This window comes from Mytilus trossulus, chromosome 5 (assembly GCF_036588685.1).
Source record: "Mytilus trossulus isolate FHL-02 chromosome 5, PNRI_Mtr1.1.1.hap1, whole genome shotgun sequence".
Lineage (NCBI taxonomy): Eukaryota > Metazoa > Mollusca > Bivalvia > Mytilida > Mytilidae > Mytilus > Mytilus trossulus.
Window position 1 is genome coordinate 83,442,438 of NC_086377.1, and position 20,933 is coordinate 83,463,370.

General features: G+C 34.5%; 2 protein-coding genes across 2 annotated transcripts in view; both read left to right on the top strand.

The window, feature by feature from the left end:
• The window catches only part of LOC134719215 (uncharacterized), a 347,702-nt gene that overhangs the window by 127,906 nt on the left and 198,863 nt on the right, over positions 1-20,933 (top strand). The window lies entirely within an intron of this gene.
• LOC134719266 (uncharacterized) overlaps positions 12,749-20,933 on the top strand; it is an 86,242-nt gene continuing 78,057 nt past the window's right edge. The window contains exon 1 of the mRNA XM_063582269.1: positions 12,749-13,267. Within this exon, the coding sequence (XP_063438339.1) occupies positions 12,749-13,267 (519 nt within the window). The remainder of the gene's footprint in view (positions 13,268-20,933) is intronic.

A 20,933-nucleotide genomic window follows, 5' to 3' on the forward strand; every position in this document is an offset into this window, starting at 1 on the left:
CAGGACCACGTGAGAGTATGTATTATCTATAGTTATATAAATCACAATTTGTTTGACAATTCTTCCTAAGCAGTATTAGAGCTTAGTTATTTTGTCATATTAGTTAGACAAAAGAAACAATTGTTGATTCATCATTGATAATTTTTCTTTTTTTACGGTGATGATTCTTTGGTCCCTTCTTATGATGTCAGAATTCTTTCGCTGTACTCATGTCTGTAATTATGTTTAAGATTTAAAAGAATGTTATGTGTCCATACTAGTAATGTTCATAAATTAGTCAGGAATTTTATTTCCAAAAATCACTTCAGACCTTATTCTAACTTCTTTGATAGATTAAAAAAAATATAGTTTGATGGTATTATGTTACCTATAGAAACTTAATTAGAAGCGGACTAAACCATTTTGGTAATTACGATTATGAAGATATTTGTTTCGTGGTAACCTTTCAAACCTTAAAAAAAATATGATTCTACATGCTTATGTTACTTATATTTGGATTCAGAAAAAAGTCATGTTTTTTTTTCTAACTGTGTATGACGTCTTATCACTAAATCTACTAAAGGCCTTTTTCGCCTAACATTTCAATGTAGAAAAAAATAATGACTTATCTATACGATGTTATTTGCATTTAATGAATTTAGAATTAAGTATAACAATATAGTATACTTAATAAAAAGTTCTGGCAGTCGAATATGTTTTACGTTCTATTTATACAAGTGTTTTTGTTTTGATATTAATGAAGTGTCCTACTACTGCCCATCTTCTACATCAACGATGAGCTATGACTGAAAGAGACTGACGAAAACCATGTATCTATTAAAAATACTAGTTATATTAATTAAGATTGAGAATAAAAATGAATAGACAGCAACCCGACCAAAGGACAGAAAACAGACGAAAGCCATCAACGGGCTGCTTCTTCGCAAGAAAACCCCACTGCGGGTTTTAGCAGGCCCGTAAACAAAATGTGTACTAGTTCAGTTGAAATAAACCCTAAAACATGCCAATGAACTTAATTTAAAAAAGCATTAAGAATATACATACACGTATGTTTGAGTTACAGATGATCTAAACGAGACAGGCGGTAAGTACTTTATAGAATGTTTTTGTTTTATGTTAAAGTATTTGCAAATATTTGACCTCTTGCATGGCGTAAGAGCCATTAGTTGTTTCTTATGTAATGCTCTTTTCATTAGTCTGCCGATTATATCATCATCTCAAAACTATGTGTTCCTGACATAATCAAACACTCATTCAATTGTTCTGATTATTAAAGAAAAACAAATCTTCTAGAACTTAACATGTAAATAAAATGTTATAACGCAGAAGAGTCATGATTCAATCGTTCACATCAAATCATATGTCCATATCAGAAAGAAACTGGGTAAACATTCATAGAATTTCTCGCTACATTGAAGACCTGTTGGTGACCTTCTGCTGTATTTTTTTTCTACGGTCGGGTTGTTGTCTCTTTGACACATTCCCCATTTCCATTCTCAATTTTATAGAAACCTTCTTCAAATTCTGACAAGATGAATGTTATGCTTGTTTGTAGGACCATGACAGCTATGCACTTTTAATTCAATACATTGACTAAGATACAATTGATATTATGATAAACACGTATGCACTCTTTCACTGTTTATTATCAACGAATGGCCTCATACGCTTTGAAGATAACACAAATTAAAAGTCACTCTTTTATATTATTCATTCCATCAATTTAAACAGCTTAGTAGAAATTGGGATCAACATTCTTATATGTTTTTTTTACGTTTGATCCAAATCTTTATGTTAATTTTCACATACAACAATTCACTAGCCCGACGCCCTGGACTAGATCATTTACGCCTCGGGCAATTAAAATGTGTAATCCGATATGCCCAACGGACTAGTAACAAAAAATTCTTGACGTTTCCAAAATAGAAAGTGAAAAATCCCTTAATCACTATTCTGTGTTAGCCAATCGATTCAATTAAATCATCTGGGATTTCAAGAATTTGAACTGGTTTGTACAGGTCCTGTTGTACATATTTTAAAAATAAAACAAATAACTCTGGCATGTCTGGTGGCCTGGTATCATGTGTTGATTGCAATTCTCGTACTTTAAATATCGATTTCTCATACCATGGCTTGGGGTATTGTACATTGCTTATCGTGCCAAGATTTTCAATTAACGGTATTAGGGGGTATGAGGTATTGATTGGTATTGACCTGTCTTGTTGCACAGCTCTTGAGCACGAAACCATGCAACAAAATATTTTTTGATATTTTAGTACGGGAACCCCAGGAACTTCGTCAGTTTCAAAACGAAAAACGGTAGATGAAAGGAGTAACGAGGCTGAAAATTCATCCCCCAAAAATGCTAAATACGACAGGAATAAGTCGCGGAATTTTTTTTATAGTGTCCAGGACAGAAGGGCTGCCAAGTCTTTAGCGCGAGACTTACACATGTTCATGCTTATTTGGCGGCATTTTCCTTTGATCTATTGTTTTCTCTCTTTGATCTTTACAATTTGGCCAAAAAATCACACATTCACTTCCTGAAAAGTTGGCAGAACTGGGACACAATGATTCCCCTGGCAAGGTTGGCAATTGCTGAGGAAAAAAAACAGACAATGCTCTGTGAATATTGCCGTTAGTTGCCCCAAGCACGCAAATAAAAAGTCTGCTTTGAATGTGGGAACAACTAATATAAAAAAGAAGATGTGGTATGATTGCCAATGAGACAACTATCCTAAAAGACCAAAATGACACAAATATTGACAACTATAGGTCACTGTACGGCCTTCAACAATGAGCAAAGCCCATACCGCACAGTCAGCTATAAAAGGCCCCGATAAGACAATCATGACAATGTAAAACAATTCAAACGAGAAAACTAACGGCCTCATTTATGTAAAAAAATGAATAAAAAACAAATATGTAACACATAAACAAACGACAACCACTGAATTACAGGCTCCTGAGTAAGTTAGGTTAAGCACCAAAAGAATAAATTACAGATCAACAAAAAATATTAAATACAGTGTATAATGTCTCCTTCAAAACAAAGGACACCCACTTTGTATTATGCAGCAAACTCTTGATTTTTAGCTCACCTGGCCTAAAGGCCAAGTGAGCTTTTCTCATCACTTGGCTTCCGTAGTCCGTCGCCTGTCGTCGTCCTTCGTCTGTCGTCCGTCGTTGTTAACTTTTACAAAAATCTTCTCCTCTGAAACTACTGGGCCAAATTAAACCAAACTTGGCCACAATCATCATTGATGTATCTAGTTTAAAATTTGTGTTTTTTTACCCGGCCAACCAACCAAGATGGCCGCCATGGCTAAAAATAGAACATATGGGTAAAATGCAGTTTTTGGCTTATAACTCAAAAACCAAAGCATTTAGAGCAAATCTGACAAGGGATAAAATTATTTATCTGGTCAAGATCTATCTGCCCTGAAATTTTTAGATGAATCGGACATTTGGTTGTTAGGTTGCTGCCCCTAAATTGGTAATTTTAAGGAAATTTTGCTGTTTTTGGTTATCTTGAATATTATTATAGATAGAGATAAACTGTAAACAGCAATAATGTACAGCAATTTAAGACTAAAAAATAAGTCAAAATGACCAAAATGGTCAATTGACCCCCTAACTAAGAAGTTATTGTCCTTTATAATCAATTTTAAACAATTTTCATAAAATTTGTAAATTTTTACTAACATTTCCACTGAAACTACACGGACAAGTTCATTATAGATAGAGATAATTGTAAGCAGCAAGAATGTTCAGTAAAGTAAGATGTACAAACACATCACAATCACCTAAACACAATTTTGTCATGAACTGTCTGCTTCCTTTGTTTAATTCACTTATACAAAGGTGAGCGACACAGGCTCTTTAGAGCCTCTAGTTAAGGCATACTATATATAGCTAGGGCTAGCAGGTCAGTTTTGATGGACTAGCAGTTCTTCCAACAGGGCTAGTAAAATCCTGCTGCCAATAAGTCCTGGGCTAGTTAGCTGTAACAAAATTTTTTAACCCCTGAACATGCAAGTTAAGGTTAGTTATACCTTGTGCATACTTTTTGATGTAATTTCAAATAACGCTGCATTTCTCTGTACGTTCTTGACGTTGTAAAATTTCCTGATTTTCCTTGAAAAAAGTTATACAAATATGTTGGCTGTTATTTATTTGGAGGAATCATTACTTTTATGAAAACCATTAGTTATTAATTCTTAAATTAGCTGAATTTCATTTCAGCCAAAAAAAAGCGAAAATTAGTACCCCGCGAAACTATCCCGCTATTTAGTTCGTCGTATTTATTCGTTAGTTAGCATATTACATTGGTCTAACTTTTTCATTGAATATATATTTATATAGGTGTCGGTGATGGTGATGAACTACTTGTTAATGTATTCTTCCGAAAATTAGATAACATTGTGAATGCAGATGTCGCAGTTGTGGCACCACAGCCACCACCACCACCAGATCCACCGAATCCTAACATTTGAGGATATGTCACAGCCTTACAATAAATGTAGAAAAAAACACACGTTTTGTTAAATATACATTATAAGTTAACATCACATCCCATTTACATAAGTCCTTATTATCTTCTGTGCTCATATGTTATCATTTAGCTTTACCGTTTATTGGGAAAGTCAATAATGCCTTTTTGTGTTTGAATTGATTTTAGTTTTGTCATGTTGGAGCTTCTCCATATCTTACAGAATTTGCTTATTTTCCAGGTCGTTTAATGTCGTATAATTGCTCATATCTAGGCTTTTGCTAGTTGTCTCAAAGTAGTGATCGTTGTAATTAGAAAAAAATATGACATTCCAGTGAGTAAACTAACAGTTTTTTGTATTCTAAAATTTTGATCCTTGAAGGGCCACTTACCTGTCAAATTTATGTTGATCTACATGACTCAAACTCTCATATTTGATGTTTAATAACGGAAAACATTATTCTAAAGTATAAACAGTCTAAGAAAATCAATTTATAGGACATCTGCTCGATAATATGTAGTTTCGTTGTATGAATATTTTAGGATCTGCTTACACTTCCAGAGCTACTGAGTTAACCCCCAGTTTTTTGTGGGGTTCGTGTTACTTATTTACTGGTTTTTCATGTTGTTTTATGTGCAATGTCTGTTTGTCTGTTTGTCTTTTCATTTTTAGCAATGGCGTTGTCGATTTGTTTTCAATTTATGAGTTTGACTCTCCCTCTTGTATCTCTTGTTCCTCTTTAAGTCTCGACTCAATCTAATACACTATCAAAGACCTCCACAGGCCTATGCATTTTGTCTTCTGAATAATCATTCCTTGTGGCATAAATACATCGTAGGATGGTGGTTGGGAAGTTAAAGTTGAACGAAACATCTTTCCAAAAAATTGGGAAAAAAATCGCATTTTACAGGAACCATTTCATTGTGTATATAGCAGTTTGACGAACACTAGATTTCATGCGTCAGAAGCTAATCATAAACAATAGAACGTGATTAAAATGTTCAACTGTTTTTACATTTCCATGTTGTGCTCTGTACCAACTTAATATATATAAACCATATATATAAAGGCTGCGAAACGAGGGACGATGTATACCACAGGGAAAGTCAAACTCATGGATATAAAATGACATAAAAACGCCAATGATAACGATCAAAATACAAACAGATAAATGATAGTATAGAAGACACAACATAGAAAACTAAAGACTAAGCAACAGGAAAGGTGAAACAGTGAAAAGGGAAAGGTATTGTAGTTATAACATAAGGCACATATCCGATATCATTTTTGAAACGATTATTCCATAATGATCAACCAACTCGTAATGGCATCCGTAAAATTTACAAATGGATGATTTCAACTGCACTATTTGGAACTCTTGGTTTGATAGTTTTCTTGTGAGCAGCAATCCGTAATCAAGGAAATTACGATATGAAATACAAGCCCGGGAATATCGTTTCACTTAGAAGATATATACTCCGTATGTAGGCGCTGCTGGAATGTTGCTACATAGAAGCTGAAATCATCTCTTGTGTCGTAAAGTCTTGTTTAACACCGACCCTCATTGTCAATTTTTATATGTTAGTCAATGGTATGAGGCATACTTAACTATATCTGTAGCATCCTTTATCTCTAGTTCGATGGGATAGAATCGTTCAATCTAGCCACCAAATGTTGTATTTTTTGGTGAGAGAACCTCCTCTATATAACGGAACGTAAAATCAAAGGATAATGGCTACTACTTCGATAGAGATTCCTGAATGAAGTCAGAAACCAATCGTTGCGCTTGTTATGTATCGATGGTCCTTCATATAACATAATTTTATAGTTTATAAGATGAAGTCAAATAGTACATTACTTAAAACACTGTTTTAGATACTTTAATCATCACAGAGGGATTTAAAACGACAAACACTAAATAACTGAAACACAAAAGGTAAAAGAAAAAAAAAAACGGATTCTAAGAAACAATCAGAACAGAAAATCCATTCCAAAATAGCAAAGTCAATAGCTTACATACATCAAACGAATAAAAACCAACTGTCTTACAACTTATTTAGTACAAACATTTCCTGCTAAATATTGATTAAACCTGGTTGTATTGCTAGCTAAACCTCTTTTCGATTTATTTTATTCGTTTTGTAACTATATGATTTCTTTATTCTGTACTCGATTCTGTTATCAGTAACTTTAACCCTTCACTTTTGTTTATATTTTAACAGTGTTTCTTTATTCTACTGTATCTCATTCATTTGTATTTTCTGAATTTTATTTTGCTCATTTTCTCTTTCCTTTTTTTTTGGCGATTTTTTCTTTTCTGTGAACCCCATCCACACCATCAAAAATGTAGTATTGTAATGCATTCGTTTGAATAAACTTAATCAGAATGCACCAAAATCACATTACTGACAATTAACACTGCCATTAAAGCGGGAGGTTTGGCATGCATAATATGTTTCCCTTAGTTTTAGTTTGTGACCCGGATTTGTTTTTTCTCTATCGATTTATTAATTTTGAACAGCGGTATACTACTGTTGCCTTTATTTACGAATGAACATTCGGACAAAACGACCGTTATATAATCACGAGGACTGTTTACTTTCCCTTTTTGACTGCAATTATAACTGTTTTGTATAAAGAATTCGCATATAACGTGTAAGTGCAATCATTTTAATAGTTCTTACAACATACACAATATAAACTGCATACACAGCGGATTGGGTTCTACGGAATGAGTGTTATTTTTTTCTGCAACTGATGCGCATTTTGAAAATCAATATCTCTTCAGTTATACTCGAGGCCAAAATCATTGAAAATCTAAAACTTCTCAAAAATACGAAGAGATATTAGTGGAAAAAGACAAAACAGTGAAAATAGTGAAATCTTGGCAAGGAGGTTTGTATGAGAGAGATGCATTACTTAATTTGAAATAATTTCTAAAATGTTGTGACAGCTTATTCTTATAGCATATAATCCCTATTCCAATGCAAGTACCGACAGTTACTGTGTTATTATCATCACTGTAACTGTGTCATACCTAAGTTGGTAAGCTTTTTGTAAGCAATGGTGATCTTTGATTAATAAATCGGTGTATTTGTTCTCCAATCCGATATCTTGGATTAATAATAGTTTGCGCAGATTCCAAATTTGTGATTCTTTATCCGTGATTATAAATTGATAATCCGCTATATATATATCGGATGGCAAGTCAGTGATCTTGGATTAATGATCAAAATCATGGACGCCTTATTGCTAACATCATGAATATTACATATAAAGATACAATTCATGCAAAAAGGACAAAACAAAGCAGAAATCAATGCCTTTTAATTGGGCAGCAGTAACGATCCTACACAAGAATTGTAGATTTACATGATATTTGCTCCCTTAATGTAACCAAATTTTCAATAACAAAAACAGAATGACTTTATCGTAGAATTTATTCCTGTCATGGCTGTGTTTAATAAATTTCGTTTATCAGATACATAATTAAAAAGCTAACAAACTTTATTAAGTGTCAAAAGTTTATGAAAAACATTTTTTTTTAATCTTTTTTGCATGGTGATAATCGAGATAAAGCACTTGTCATCACAGATGATTTATCCAGTATAACGGATTATTAATCAAAGATCACGATCTTTTTTTATCTATCCCTTTATGGCTTTCATATATATGTTAATTTTTCAGTTGAATTTTTAAGTTTTAACATATAATATGGAGTGAAAAGTTATCATTAGCTTAGTTCATTTGATTTAATTAGATCTAATTTTAAATATCGCAGAATACCTCTGTATAAACACTACTGATTTGGCCTGAAGATAAATGAATTATGCTAACGAAAACACCCATGATCAAAATCGATTTACCTTTTTTTTCTTAATTGAATAATTAGAACTTTTTTAATATACTCTTGTCAATGAATACGTCATATATGTGTTGTTTATCCAGGTGTAGGTGCTATTGACATAAGAATGTCTGATATTTTTTCCCGAAAATTAGCCTCCATTGTGAATGCAGTTGTCGCAGTAGTGGCACCACAGCCACGTCCACCACCAGAGCCACCGAATCCACATATTTAATAGTACCTGCAGTACAATAAACTTTAGAAAAAATATCTTGTTTTATTTACATGATAAGTAAATTATTAATCCTTATTATGTAAGAGCTCATTTGAATATTATTATGACATTAGATGTGCTCTAACCGTATTGTATAGCTGTATTTGTAGTCAAATGTGCTTGCCATCTTTTGTTGTTTATTTGTATTTGCGTTTGAAAAGTTTTCGTTTTTTGTCGTGTTGGATCTTTTTTTTATAACTTACATGTTTTAACTTTATACTGCCTTACAATTAATACACAAAAAAGATATCTTCTTTTATATTCATTATAACTAAATTAAGAATCTTTATCATGTAAGTATATATATGAACATCATTACGAGCAGATGAAACTATCATTAGTTGTGCTCGTATTGTATCCTATACATATAGCTGTACTTGTAGTCAAATGTTCCCGCCGTCTTTTTATTTACTTTTTTTGGCGCTGATTTGTTTCTTTTTTTGTCATGTTGAATCTTTTTGTTTATATAACTTACAGGTTTCAACTTTATACGTGTTTGGTTTTTAAACTTATTTGATCTGAGCGTCTTATCTGAACGAGACGTGCGTCATGCGTATAAAATGATAATTTTGATACCACTGAAGACTATTTTCTCACTTTGAAGGACGTTTTATGTCTTTTTTTCTAAAGTATTACCTGCATACATGTTCATTGTTACTCGATTGTGACTTAGACACACAGATAGACATGTTTATCCTACCATGACGAACCCACCATTACTGTTTGACAAACAAAAAAACACTATGGCGGAGGAACGTAGAGGACTTGCATCAAACAATGTCAAGGATTTGAAGTCTTCGTGTATCTAATTCATTGTTAATAGACAGATACGATATCTGCAGATATAATTTTATCTTAAGGGTACAAATTCACTCTATTTAGGCCAAGTGTTATAGATTTTCATTATACATCATCTAAGAAAAATTGAAGAGAGCATATTACAGGAGAGAATTACCTTCTGTAGATATTAAGCGGTAAGTCTAAGGAATGTCTAAACTTATAATATTCTTAAATCTGACAGTGCGTAAAATTCAAATTGGAAAATGAACGAATGACTTGCTTGCAAAATATGATAAGAAAAAGAAGGGGAAAAAATAGACAACAATAATTAAAAACTAATTGTTCAGAAAACATTTTCTGAATTATTTCCACAGTTAACTTTCTAAATGATTGACTTTCTGTTTACTGTAGTTGCTGCAGTAAGTCAAGCCCCCTTACAAAAAAGTTCTGGATTCACCACTGTTCCTTCATACTGATTCTAAAATTGTATAGTTTCAAGGATCTCAAGTCAATAGTGCGGTGACTGAAGGTAGATTTTTTTGACTTTAATCTCCCCACCGAACACACACCTATATAATATATCATTCGAAAGAGGAAACCTTGTGCTATAACATTATGCCTGTCGTCAATACTTCATATGGTCACAATTTTTTTTAATTGAGGTCAAAGGTCATATGCACCAATCTGTGAAAATTTTGAAGGGTTTCAATTTTGACATTTATTTCTATTTCTAATCTCTACCTCAATACAAACGATACTGTTTTAGCTTTAGGAATGTTTGTTATTATACACAAACATTAATCATAACACTTTTTTTTATAAAAAATGTCCGTAAACGACGTTTTATTGACAAAACTGCAAAAATCCAGTTTTCAACTCATGAAATCTTTAGAGCACCGTAGCTTTATAAATATTCTCAATTTCAGATTAAAATCAAGAGTCATGAAGGACAGTACTTCCAAATTATTTTTTAAACTATCATATAGGGTGTGGTATCAAAGCAAAGCAATAATACACTACAGTCAAATATGACCTCAAATTGATTTTTTCGGATGGTTTTGTTATTTCAAAGGAGACTTATAATGTTGCTTCTGTTCTTCCACAATTATTGTGGCTTTCATAGTATTATCTGCTGTGTATTATTCTCTTGTTCTTGTCTATTACATTATCGTTCTGGTATCTGTAACCCCCCTTTTTTCCTTGGCAACGTACCACAATCTTCAAAGGTATTCTATATAAAAAATAAGATTTGGTATGATTGTTAACGAGACTCCTCTCCAAAATAACCATCTGACACATTAGTTAATACTTATGTGTCACCTTCAACAATGATTAAAATCTATACTGCTTTGTCTTCAATTTCCAAAATAACAAATGTATACGAATGATGTAACATTCTTATATATTAACAAAATAAATTAAGAAAACACACACAAATATAGCATATATCAAGAAACAACAACCACTGCATACCAGGCTCAGGTCTTGAGACAGACACATACAGAATGTGGCGGGGATTAATTATTTTGGAGGCACGCCAACCCTCCTAGAACTTGAAACTTTGTGTACCAGCTAGTGCAACAAGCAACACATTTATGCGTTATCTCCGTCATCTTCATTTTTAGCAAGATTCACAAGACGCGTATTAATATTCTTACACATTTCACTTGCCTGGCATGGACACAGGTCTGTACATGAAAGGTTCTGCTCAAAGCAAACACATTCTTTTGAGCATACAGATGTTCTTTTACAAGTACAAACAAGGTCTTGTAGGAAGTCCGAGGACATTTGTCCCTCGAAAAACACAGGCTTCAAACCATCCTTATCAATCCATCCAAAATTTAACGGAGATCTAATAGTTGGTTTTGGGAGGTGCGATGACATCCATATGCTTGTCTGCAAGGATGCTCGAAGCAAATGTTGTGTAAATTTTGATTCACAGGGGGGAAGCTTGGCCAGAGACGCATCTTTAGTTGTCGCTAGTTTTACACGCATTTTATTAAGGTCACTATGAAGGTTTTTGAATTTACCCTTTTGGTCATACAGCATAGCAACGAACTTTCTTGCAACTGAAACAGATTCCTCAACATCACAGTTTGCCAGGTTTACTAAATCAGACACATCACAACACACCTGCTTCAGAACTTTGAAAACCGTTTTTTTACCTATACCAAACATTGCCGATGTGGTGTCACATCCTGAAATTGCATGCACTGCAGGTAAACATTGACTAACGATGGAATTCAAAGAATTGCATAGTTCATGTATAGGTATAAAACGTCTTGCATCTTTGGTGCTCGTTACAGTTCCTGTTTCAAACCATAGTTCTGTTGTGTTTTTCATAGAAGAAAAGTAGTGGACACAAAGAACTATAACATCCGTGTCAGGGGATTTCACTATGATCCTGCCTTTCAAGTTACCACTACCAAACTGTTTATCAGCATAGATTGCGTGCAAAATCATACGAGTATCAGCTTCTTCATGCGTACTGTAAAGATCAACGCAGTCTTTGACAGTTTTATTACAAATGCGTCTTACGATTTGAGGATCGGAAAAAGTTCCAGCTAACGTAAGTTCATTATTATTTACTAGTGCATTAGCTTCGATTATTTGGAAAACCTTTGCTGTAAAGTGTGATCTACGATCACGTTCCGCGGCTTTGATAGAAAGTTTGACGTCATATCTGTCAAAGACATCAACAACGGAAGATGCTTTTGAAAAGCCGCGGAGCTGAGATTGAACGATCTCTGTCCCAATGTCACCAAAAGTTTTCAATTTTTTAGCATTGATACACTGGATAAGAGCCATACCATCCCTTATCAAAACGGTAAGCGATTTATCGAAGTCAGGGAGAGAGTGACAATATGACGTCTCGTTTTCGAGTTGATGGCAAAGATCGGCTTTACATGATTTTCTCATGGTTCCATTATCATGAAAAAGGGCTGTAGGGATTGGTCCAATCGGAAATGACAACACCTTTTCAACAGTGACGTCATCTCGACTATTTGCTAACACCAAAGCTCGACGGAACACGAGTTCAGGATTGATATGAAGATTCAAAATTTCACCACTTCTACATTTCAATTTTGTTTTTTTCGTTAGGTCTTCAAATGATTTTAACTTTGACCGAGGGATAGAACCAAAGAAACTACGAACCTTGCCTTCACAAAAAGCCCCGTCAATAAATGATTTTGCCATTGTGTTACCATCATTAACAGCTGACGTCAAAGAGGCCTGTATGTCTTTTGAAGCGTGCATTCCAGTAGAAATATTTTAACAATATGATTACGACCAATGGTTTAATACTGGCGTGAAAATGGTGTAGATGTAGTGCTTTATCTAGATGATGGTTTAGGTATGTCAGAAGGTTATTCAGAATGTCAAAATATATCTGAATTCATAAAGTCCTCATTAGAATTAGCTGGATTTTTGATAAATGAACAAAAATCTATCTTTGATCCAGTTCAACGCTTGAAATGGCTCGGATTAATTTGGGATTCGGATAACTTTAGTTTATCAGTGTCCGAACGTAGATTAAATGATGCAAAAGAATCGCTGGACGATATTTTGAAAAATAAATCGATTATAAGTGCTCGTCAGTTAGCACAGTTCACAGGTAGAATTATTTCTATGTCCCCAGTTATGGGAAATGTCACGAGCCTGATGACGAGGCATTTATATTTTGCAATTGAGAACAGAAAGTCATGGGATATTATTTTATATTTTGCTTATACTGAATGTGTATTAGCAGAGTTGAGATTTTGGTCAGACAGTTTGGCAAATCTTAATCAGAAGAAATTTGTGAATGACACCTTACCAAACATAGTGGTGTATTCAGATGCTAGTAATGTAGCCGCAGGTGCTTTTACTGTAGAAGTGAATGAAACAGTTTTTCATTCCACATGGAGCGAATATGAGAAAAAAAATGAGTTCAACTTGGCGAGAACTAAGGGCTATTCAATTATCATTGTATTAATTTAAATCTGTTTTAAAAAAATAGTACTGTTAAATGGCACACAGATAGTCAAAACTGTGTAAAATAATCAATAAAGGTAGCACTAAAATGCATTTACAGTGTTTCGCATATGACATTTTTAAACTTTATTCGAATGAACGAGTCATTGTACAACCAATATGAGTACCTAGATCAGAAAATTGTAGAGCTGATTTTTTTGTCTAAAATGATCGATATAGATGACTGGCAAACCTCTCCAGAGTTTTTCGAATTGATGGATAATCTATGGGGTCCTTATACCGTTGATAGATTTGCCAATTTTGCTAATACAATATTAAGGCGATTTAAATCAAAATTTTGGAATCCTTGGAACGAAGCTATTTATGCTTTTACACAAAATTGGAAAAATGAAAATAATTGGATAGTACCTCCAATTGATTTAGTTTCTAAAAGTATAAACCATTTAATACTCTGTAAAGCAGAATGTACCCTGATAGTACCAAAATGGCCGTCCTCATTGTTTTGGACTTTATTATTTAGAAAAAAAACATGGAATTTCGTCATTATGTATTGGAAGTCATTTAATTTTCAAGTGAGCAGACAGGGGTTAAAAAATCCACTAGCCCTACGCCCGGGGCTACAGCATTTAGGCCTCGGGCAACAAAATGTGTAACCCAATATGCCCGACGGACTAGTGACAGAAAATTCTTGGCGTTTCTAAAATAGAAAGGGGTAACTCCCCTCATGATTGATTGATTGATTGTTGGTTGCTTAACGTCCAGTGGCAAATATTTCATGCATATTCAGGACGAGAACAAGTTCACAATAAATACAATAGGTAGGTTGATACGATAGAGGCCATCTGGAATGATGGTTGGAGAAATTTTGACTGCCACCGGAAAAGGAGGGTATACTGGATAGGGACAGAAATTTTGCCTGGCAACAGGCCACCTACGGACCCCTCAGAGAGTTGTTGCAAGGGTTCTTGACGTGCAAAGAGCGTGGCACTCTCTTAACACGAGGCATCGGATTTAACGTCCCCCTTCTGATACTCCCCTCATGACCTTTCTATCTAAGTCAATCAGATTCGACTACGTCATCAGAATGTTAACTTATTTTGTACAAGTTTGAAATAGAAATAACTATGAATGGATCCCGAACTTTCAATATCGATGTATCAGTACAGGCTTTAGATGCAACCTGATTGCACCTCCTTCTAAATAATGTATTGCAATATAAATGTGAATCCTTTTTGACAGCAGAAACCTGACTTTTGTCAGATATAACTTTTGAAACATGTGCACATGTTATGGACGCCATTTTGTTATTGTTTACATACTGTAAAAAAGCCTCCAGAACCATGATCTAAACATAAACAGTCTCGGGAGAACAACTGCAATGTAACACACACATAAACAGACCAAGCATCAGACTAATTCCCACGTGAATAACAAATATAACATCAAAACCAAATACATGAATTCGGGATAGACAAGTACCGTGACACGTCTTATCGCAATGTGAATTTACACTAAAAAATACGAGAAAACAAACGACGCAACGTTAAAATGTAACATACACTGAAACGAACAATAAAAACCCTCCAATCCTTTATATACCCATGTATAGCAGTGGTAAAGGCTTGTATCATGTCGGGATTTGGGAAACTCATTATTACAGAATATTCAGTGAATATTCAATTATCAATCTGCTAATGCCAGTAATTGGATAGTTTTTGCCAAGTTTTGGGTATCCAATTTGCACAAATCTACTGTACATGGATCAAAATTGTTAACTCTATATAGTTCATCGTTATTGCAGCAGACTCTGAATTTGTGAGGCATACTAGGGCTAGCAGGTCAGTTTTGCTGGGCTAGTAGTTCTTCCAACAGGGCTAGTAAAATCGTGCTACCAATTAGCCGTGGGCTAGTGAGCTAACACAAAATTTCTTAACCCCTGGAGCAATGCATATTCCTTCAAGGGAACAACAAGAATTCAATTTTTGTCTCAAAGAAATTTTATTCTGATATTTTAGCAGTTAGGCTAAGTACTATATGTAAATAACTGTTTTTGGTTTTTTCTGTGATATACACATGAAACACGTTGACAAGGCTATAGAATGATAGCGAGGTCCAGGGCAAGGTCAGAAATGAGTATATATGAAATGCATTTGCCATGTACTTTTTTTATTTACTATTTGTTTGAATTTTTACATTGTTCAGATATTTTGAGCGTTGGTAGGTGGTAATCGGACACTCTTACACAACACCAGCACTTACAAAATTTGGCAAAGTGTCTTCTAGAGATTTGTCTACAATCCAGAGCTGAAAATACGCGAAAAAAGTACAGGTACGCCTTTAATAATTTCTGTAGATGGTGTAATTCGTTTAATCTTAACTCTTTACCAGCATCAGACTACGTTTTTTCGTTATACCTGACTCATTTATGTAAAAAAACACAAATCCGCATCTATTGTTGAAGGAGCTTTCTATGCAATTAGTTGGTCACATAAACTAGCCGGTTTTGCCGATCCTTGTAATTCTTTTTGTGTACATCTATTAAAGAGGGAGTTTTTAGGTCAATCGGGCACTCCATTGTAAAAAAGGAGGAGCCTATTGTGACTGTTTATTTAACGCATTAGGTAAATATAACGGAATTTTATGAGACTGTTATTAAAAAGAGAGGGTTAGCGCTATAGAACCAGGTTTAATCCACCATTGTCTACATTTGAAAATGTCTGTACCAAGTCAGGAATATAAAAGTTCTTGTCTATTCGTTTTTGATGCGTTTTGTTATTTGATTTTGCCATGTGATTATGGACTTTCCGTATTGATTATCCTCTGAGTTCAGTATTTTTGTGATTTAACTTTTTACACCTGAAATTCTGTTCCAGATTGTACAAAAATACGGTAACAAATTCAGCAATTTAAATCAAAGAAGAATCACTTGTATTTGTCTTACAAGTTATGCAGGTTTTTTAAGATTTTCCGAACTTGTTAATTTGAAAAGATCAGATATACAGTTTTATTCTACTTATGTGTCTTTATGTATCGAAAAAGTAAGACTGACCAACACAGAGAAGGAAGTAGAGTACTGATAGCGAAGACTAGTTCTATAATATGTTCAGGAAAACATATCAGAAAAATTAACAGTTTCTAAAAACCTTGGCATATGACCCCCCCTTTTTTCTTTCTTTGACACTTTCGATAGTATACTACCCTCACACGGAGAGCTAATTTCTGATACATGTGTTGAGTTTTATTGTAGAAATAATTTATGTTCGTTTAAGTCTGGCGAATTAGAACATAAATATATTTAATAATAGTACGGGAGCACATGTATTTGTTTTGATAAAACACGTGTGTTTGTTTATTGTTCACATCAACACGTGTTTTTAGAATACCTGTAATGTTTACAATTTATTCCATTGGACAATATTTTGTTGCATTGCGACTTCAAAACAGATATTCTAGGTATCGTTTGATTTTGGCCCGTGTTTCTCGTGCTTGTTGTTTGATAGAAATTAAATTGAATTTGTAATGTCATTATTCGAAGTTCAGCTTTACGCTGGTTAGCATACGCAGTACTACTGCATTGCATGTTTTACCACACACCCCCCCCCCCCCCAAACCACTATCAACAAGACTATATATTGTTTTTCATTTGGAAAGTAGTACTTTAGTTACTATGATTTATTTAACTTGTATTTCTTGTTTTGTAGATTGGTGTATAGGTGTATATATTTTGCATTTATTATGGATGGCTGACTGTGACTGAGCCAGTATGACTGTTTTAAGGTCTCAATAATGAGAATAAGCAGTAGTGTGCTGAAATGTCTGACTGTGACTGTGCCAGTATGACTGTGTTTTTAGTGTCTCAATAATGAGAATAAGCAGTAGTGTGCTGAAATGTCTGACTGTGACTGAGCCAGTATGACTGTGTTTTAAGGTCTCAATAATGAGAATAAGCAGTAGTGTGCTGAAATGTCTGACTGTGACTGAGCCAGTATGACTGTGTTTTAAGGTCTCAATAATGAGAATAAGCAGTAGTGTGCTGAAATGTCTGACTGTGACTGTGCCAGTATGACTGTGTTTTAAGGTCTGAATAATGAGAATAAGCAGTAGTGTGCTGAAATGGCATTTATTATGGATGGCTGACTGTGACTGTGCCAGTATGACTGTGTTTTTAGTGTCTCAATAATGAGAATAAGCAGTAGTGTGCTGAAATGTCTGACTGTGACTGTGCCAGTATGACTGTGTTTTAAGGTCTCAATAATGAGAATAAGCAGTAGTGTGCTGAAATGTCTGACTGTGACTGTGCCAGTATGACTGTGTTTTAAGGTCTCAATAATGAGAATAAGCCGTAGTGTGCTGAAATGTCTGACTGTGACTGTGCCAGTATGACTGTGTTTTAAGGTCTCAATAATGAGAATAAGCAGTAGTGTGCTGAAATGTCTGACTGTGACTGTGCCAGTATGACTGTGTTTTTAGTGTCTCAATAATGAGAATAAGCAGTAGTGTGCTGAAATGTCTGACTGTGACTGAGCCAGTATGACTGTGTTTTAAGGTCTCAATAATGAGAATAAGCAGTAGTGTGCTGAAATGTCTGACTGTGACTGAGCCAGTATGACTGTGTTTTAAGGTCTCAATAATGAGAATAAGCAGTAGTGTGCTGAAATGTCTGACTGTGACTGTGCCAGTATGACTGTGTTTTAAGGTCTGAATAATGAGAATAAGCAGTAGTGTGCTGAAATGGCATTTATTATGGATGGCTGACTGTGACTGTGCCAGTATGACTGTGTTTTTAGTGTCTCAATAATGAGAATAAGCAGTAGTGTGCTGAAATGTCTGACTGTGACTGAGCCAGTATGACTGTGTTTTAAGGTCTCAATAATGAGAATAAGCAGTAGTGTGCTGAAATGTCTGACTGTGACTGAGCCAGTATGACTGTGTTTTAAGGTCTCAATAATGAGAATAAGCAGTAGTGTGCTGAAATGTCTGACTCTGACTGTGCCAGTATGACTGTGTTTTAAGGTCTGAATAATGAGAATAAGCAGTAGTGTGCTGAAATGGCATTTATTATGGATGGCTGACTGTGACTGTGCCAGTATGACTGTGTTTTTAGTGTCTCAATAATGAGAATAAGCAGTAGTGTGCTGAAATGTCTGACTGTGACTGTGCCAGTATGACTGTGTTTTAAGGTCTCAATAATGAGAATAAGCAGTAGTGTGCTGAAATGTCTGACTGTGACTGTGCCAGTATGACTGTGTTTTAAGGTCTCAATAATGAGAATAAGCCGTAGTGTGCTGAAATGTCTGACTGTGACTGTGCCAGTATGACTGTGTTTTAAGGTCTCAATAATGAGAATAAGCAGTAGTGTGCTGAAATGTCTGACTGTGACTGTGCCAGTATGACTGTGTTTTTAGTGTCTCAATAATGAGAATAAGCAGTAGTGTGCTGAAATGTCTGACTGTGACTGAGCCAGTATGACTGTGTTTTAAGGTCTCAATAATGAGAATAAGCAGTAGTGTGCTGAAATGTCTGACTGTGACTGAGCCAGTATGACTGTGTTTTAAGGTCTCAATAATGAGAATAAGCAGTAGTGTGCTGAAATGTCTGACTGTGACTGTGCCAGTATGTCTGCGTTTTAAGGTCTGAATAATGAGAATAAGCAGTAGTGTGCTGAAATGGCATTTATTATGGATGGCTGACTGTGACTGTGCCAGTATGACTGTGTTTTTAGTGTCTCAATAATGAGAATAAGCAGTAGTGTGCTGAAATGTCTGACTGTGACTGTGCCAGTATGACTGTGTTTTAGTGTCTCAATAATGAGAATAAGCAGTAGTGTGCTGAAATGTCTGACTGTGACTGTGCCAGTATGACTGTGTTTTAGTGTCTCAATAATGAGAATAAGCAGTAGTGTGCTGAAATGTCTGACTGTGACTGTGCCAGTATGACTGTGTTTTAAGGTCTCAATAATGAGAATAAGCAGTAGTGTGCTGAAATGGCTTTTGAAACGAACTGTTTGATTTGATAAATTTATTATACATTCGTTAATAAAATAGTATGCTACCCTCACAAGGAGAGCTCATTTCTGATACATGTGTTGAGTTTTATTGTATAAATAATTTATGTTCGTTTAAGTCTGGCGAATAAGAACATAAAGTTAACAGAATTGTGACACTTGTAATATTGATATATACTCTTACAAGCAGGATCTGTGATCACCCCAGTTTTTGGTGGGGTTCATGTTGTTTAGTCTTTAGTTATCTATGTTGCGTCTTCTGTACTATTATTTGTCTCAACGTCTTTTTAGTTCTAGCCATGGCGTTGTCAGTATATTTTCAATCTAAGAGTTTGACTGTCCCTCTGGTATATTGTGTCCCACTATATATTTTCACATGCTTCACGTGTATGATCAGACTAATTAAATGTCTAAAAATATCTTTAGATGTTTAAAAAAAATAACATGTTTGTGATAGTCTGTCCAATACTGTGGATGATTGTTTGACTTTTTACACTAAACTATCGAACAATAATGACTTGTCTAATACACATACATTTTCCTATTTAAGTCAAACTTCTTTTTTTTTTTTTTTACAGATTTTGGTTTTGCCACAAATATAAAGAAAAACGATGTATACAAACGTGAACTGCTATTAGATGATTAAAGCATTAGATTCCTGACATACTGCATATACAAAAAAGAAGATGTGGTATATAAAGACTACAAGACATTTCTTCACAAGAGACTAATTGACACATGAAGTAACAACTAAAGGTAACTGTACGGCCTTGAAGAATGAGAACAACCCCATCCCGTATAGTCAGCTATACAAAGCTCAGAAAAGAATCATGTAAAACAATGCAAACGATAAAAGTTACGGCTTAGTGTATGAACAAACAATGAATGAATAGCAAGTATGTATAACAGCAACAAACGGTAATTTCTAAATACTGCCTTCTGACTTCGGACACAACATACAGAATGAATACCAAATATGTATAACAGCAACAAACGGTAATTTCTAAATACTGCCTTCTGACTTCGGACACAACATACAGAATGAATACCAAATATGTATAACAGCAACAAACGGTAATGTCTAATTACTGCCTTCTGACTTCGGACACAACATACAGAATGAATAGCAAATATGTATAACAGCAACAAACGGTAATTTCTAAATACTGCCTTCTGACTTCGGACACAACATACAGAATGAATACCAAATATGTATAACAGCAACAAACGGTAATTTCTAATTACTGCCTTCTGACTTCGGACACAACATACAGAATGAATACCAAATATGTATAACAGCAACAAACGGTAATTTCTAATTACTGCCTTCTGACTTCGGACACAACATACAGAATGAATAGCAAATATGTATAACAGCAACAAACGGTAATTTCTAATTACTGCCTTCTGACTTCGGACACAACATACAGAATGAATACCAAATATGTATAACAGCAACAAACGGTAATTTCTAATTACTGCCTTCTGACTTCGGACACAACATACAGAATGAATACCAAATATGTATAACAGCAACAAACGGTAATTTCTAATTACTGCCTT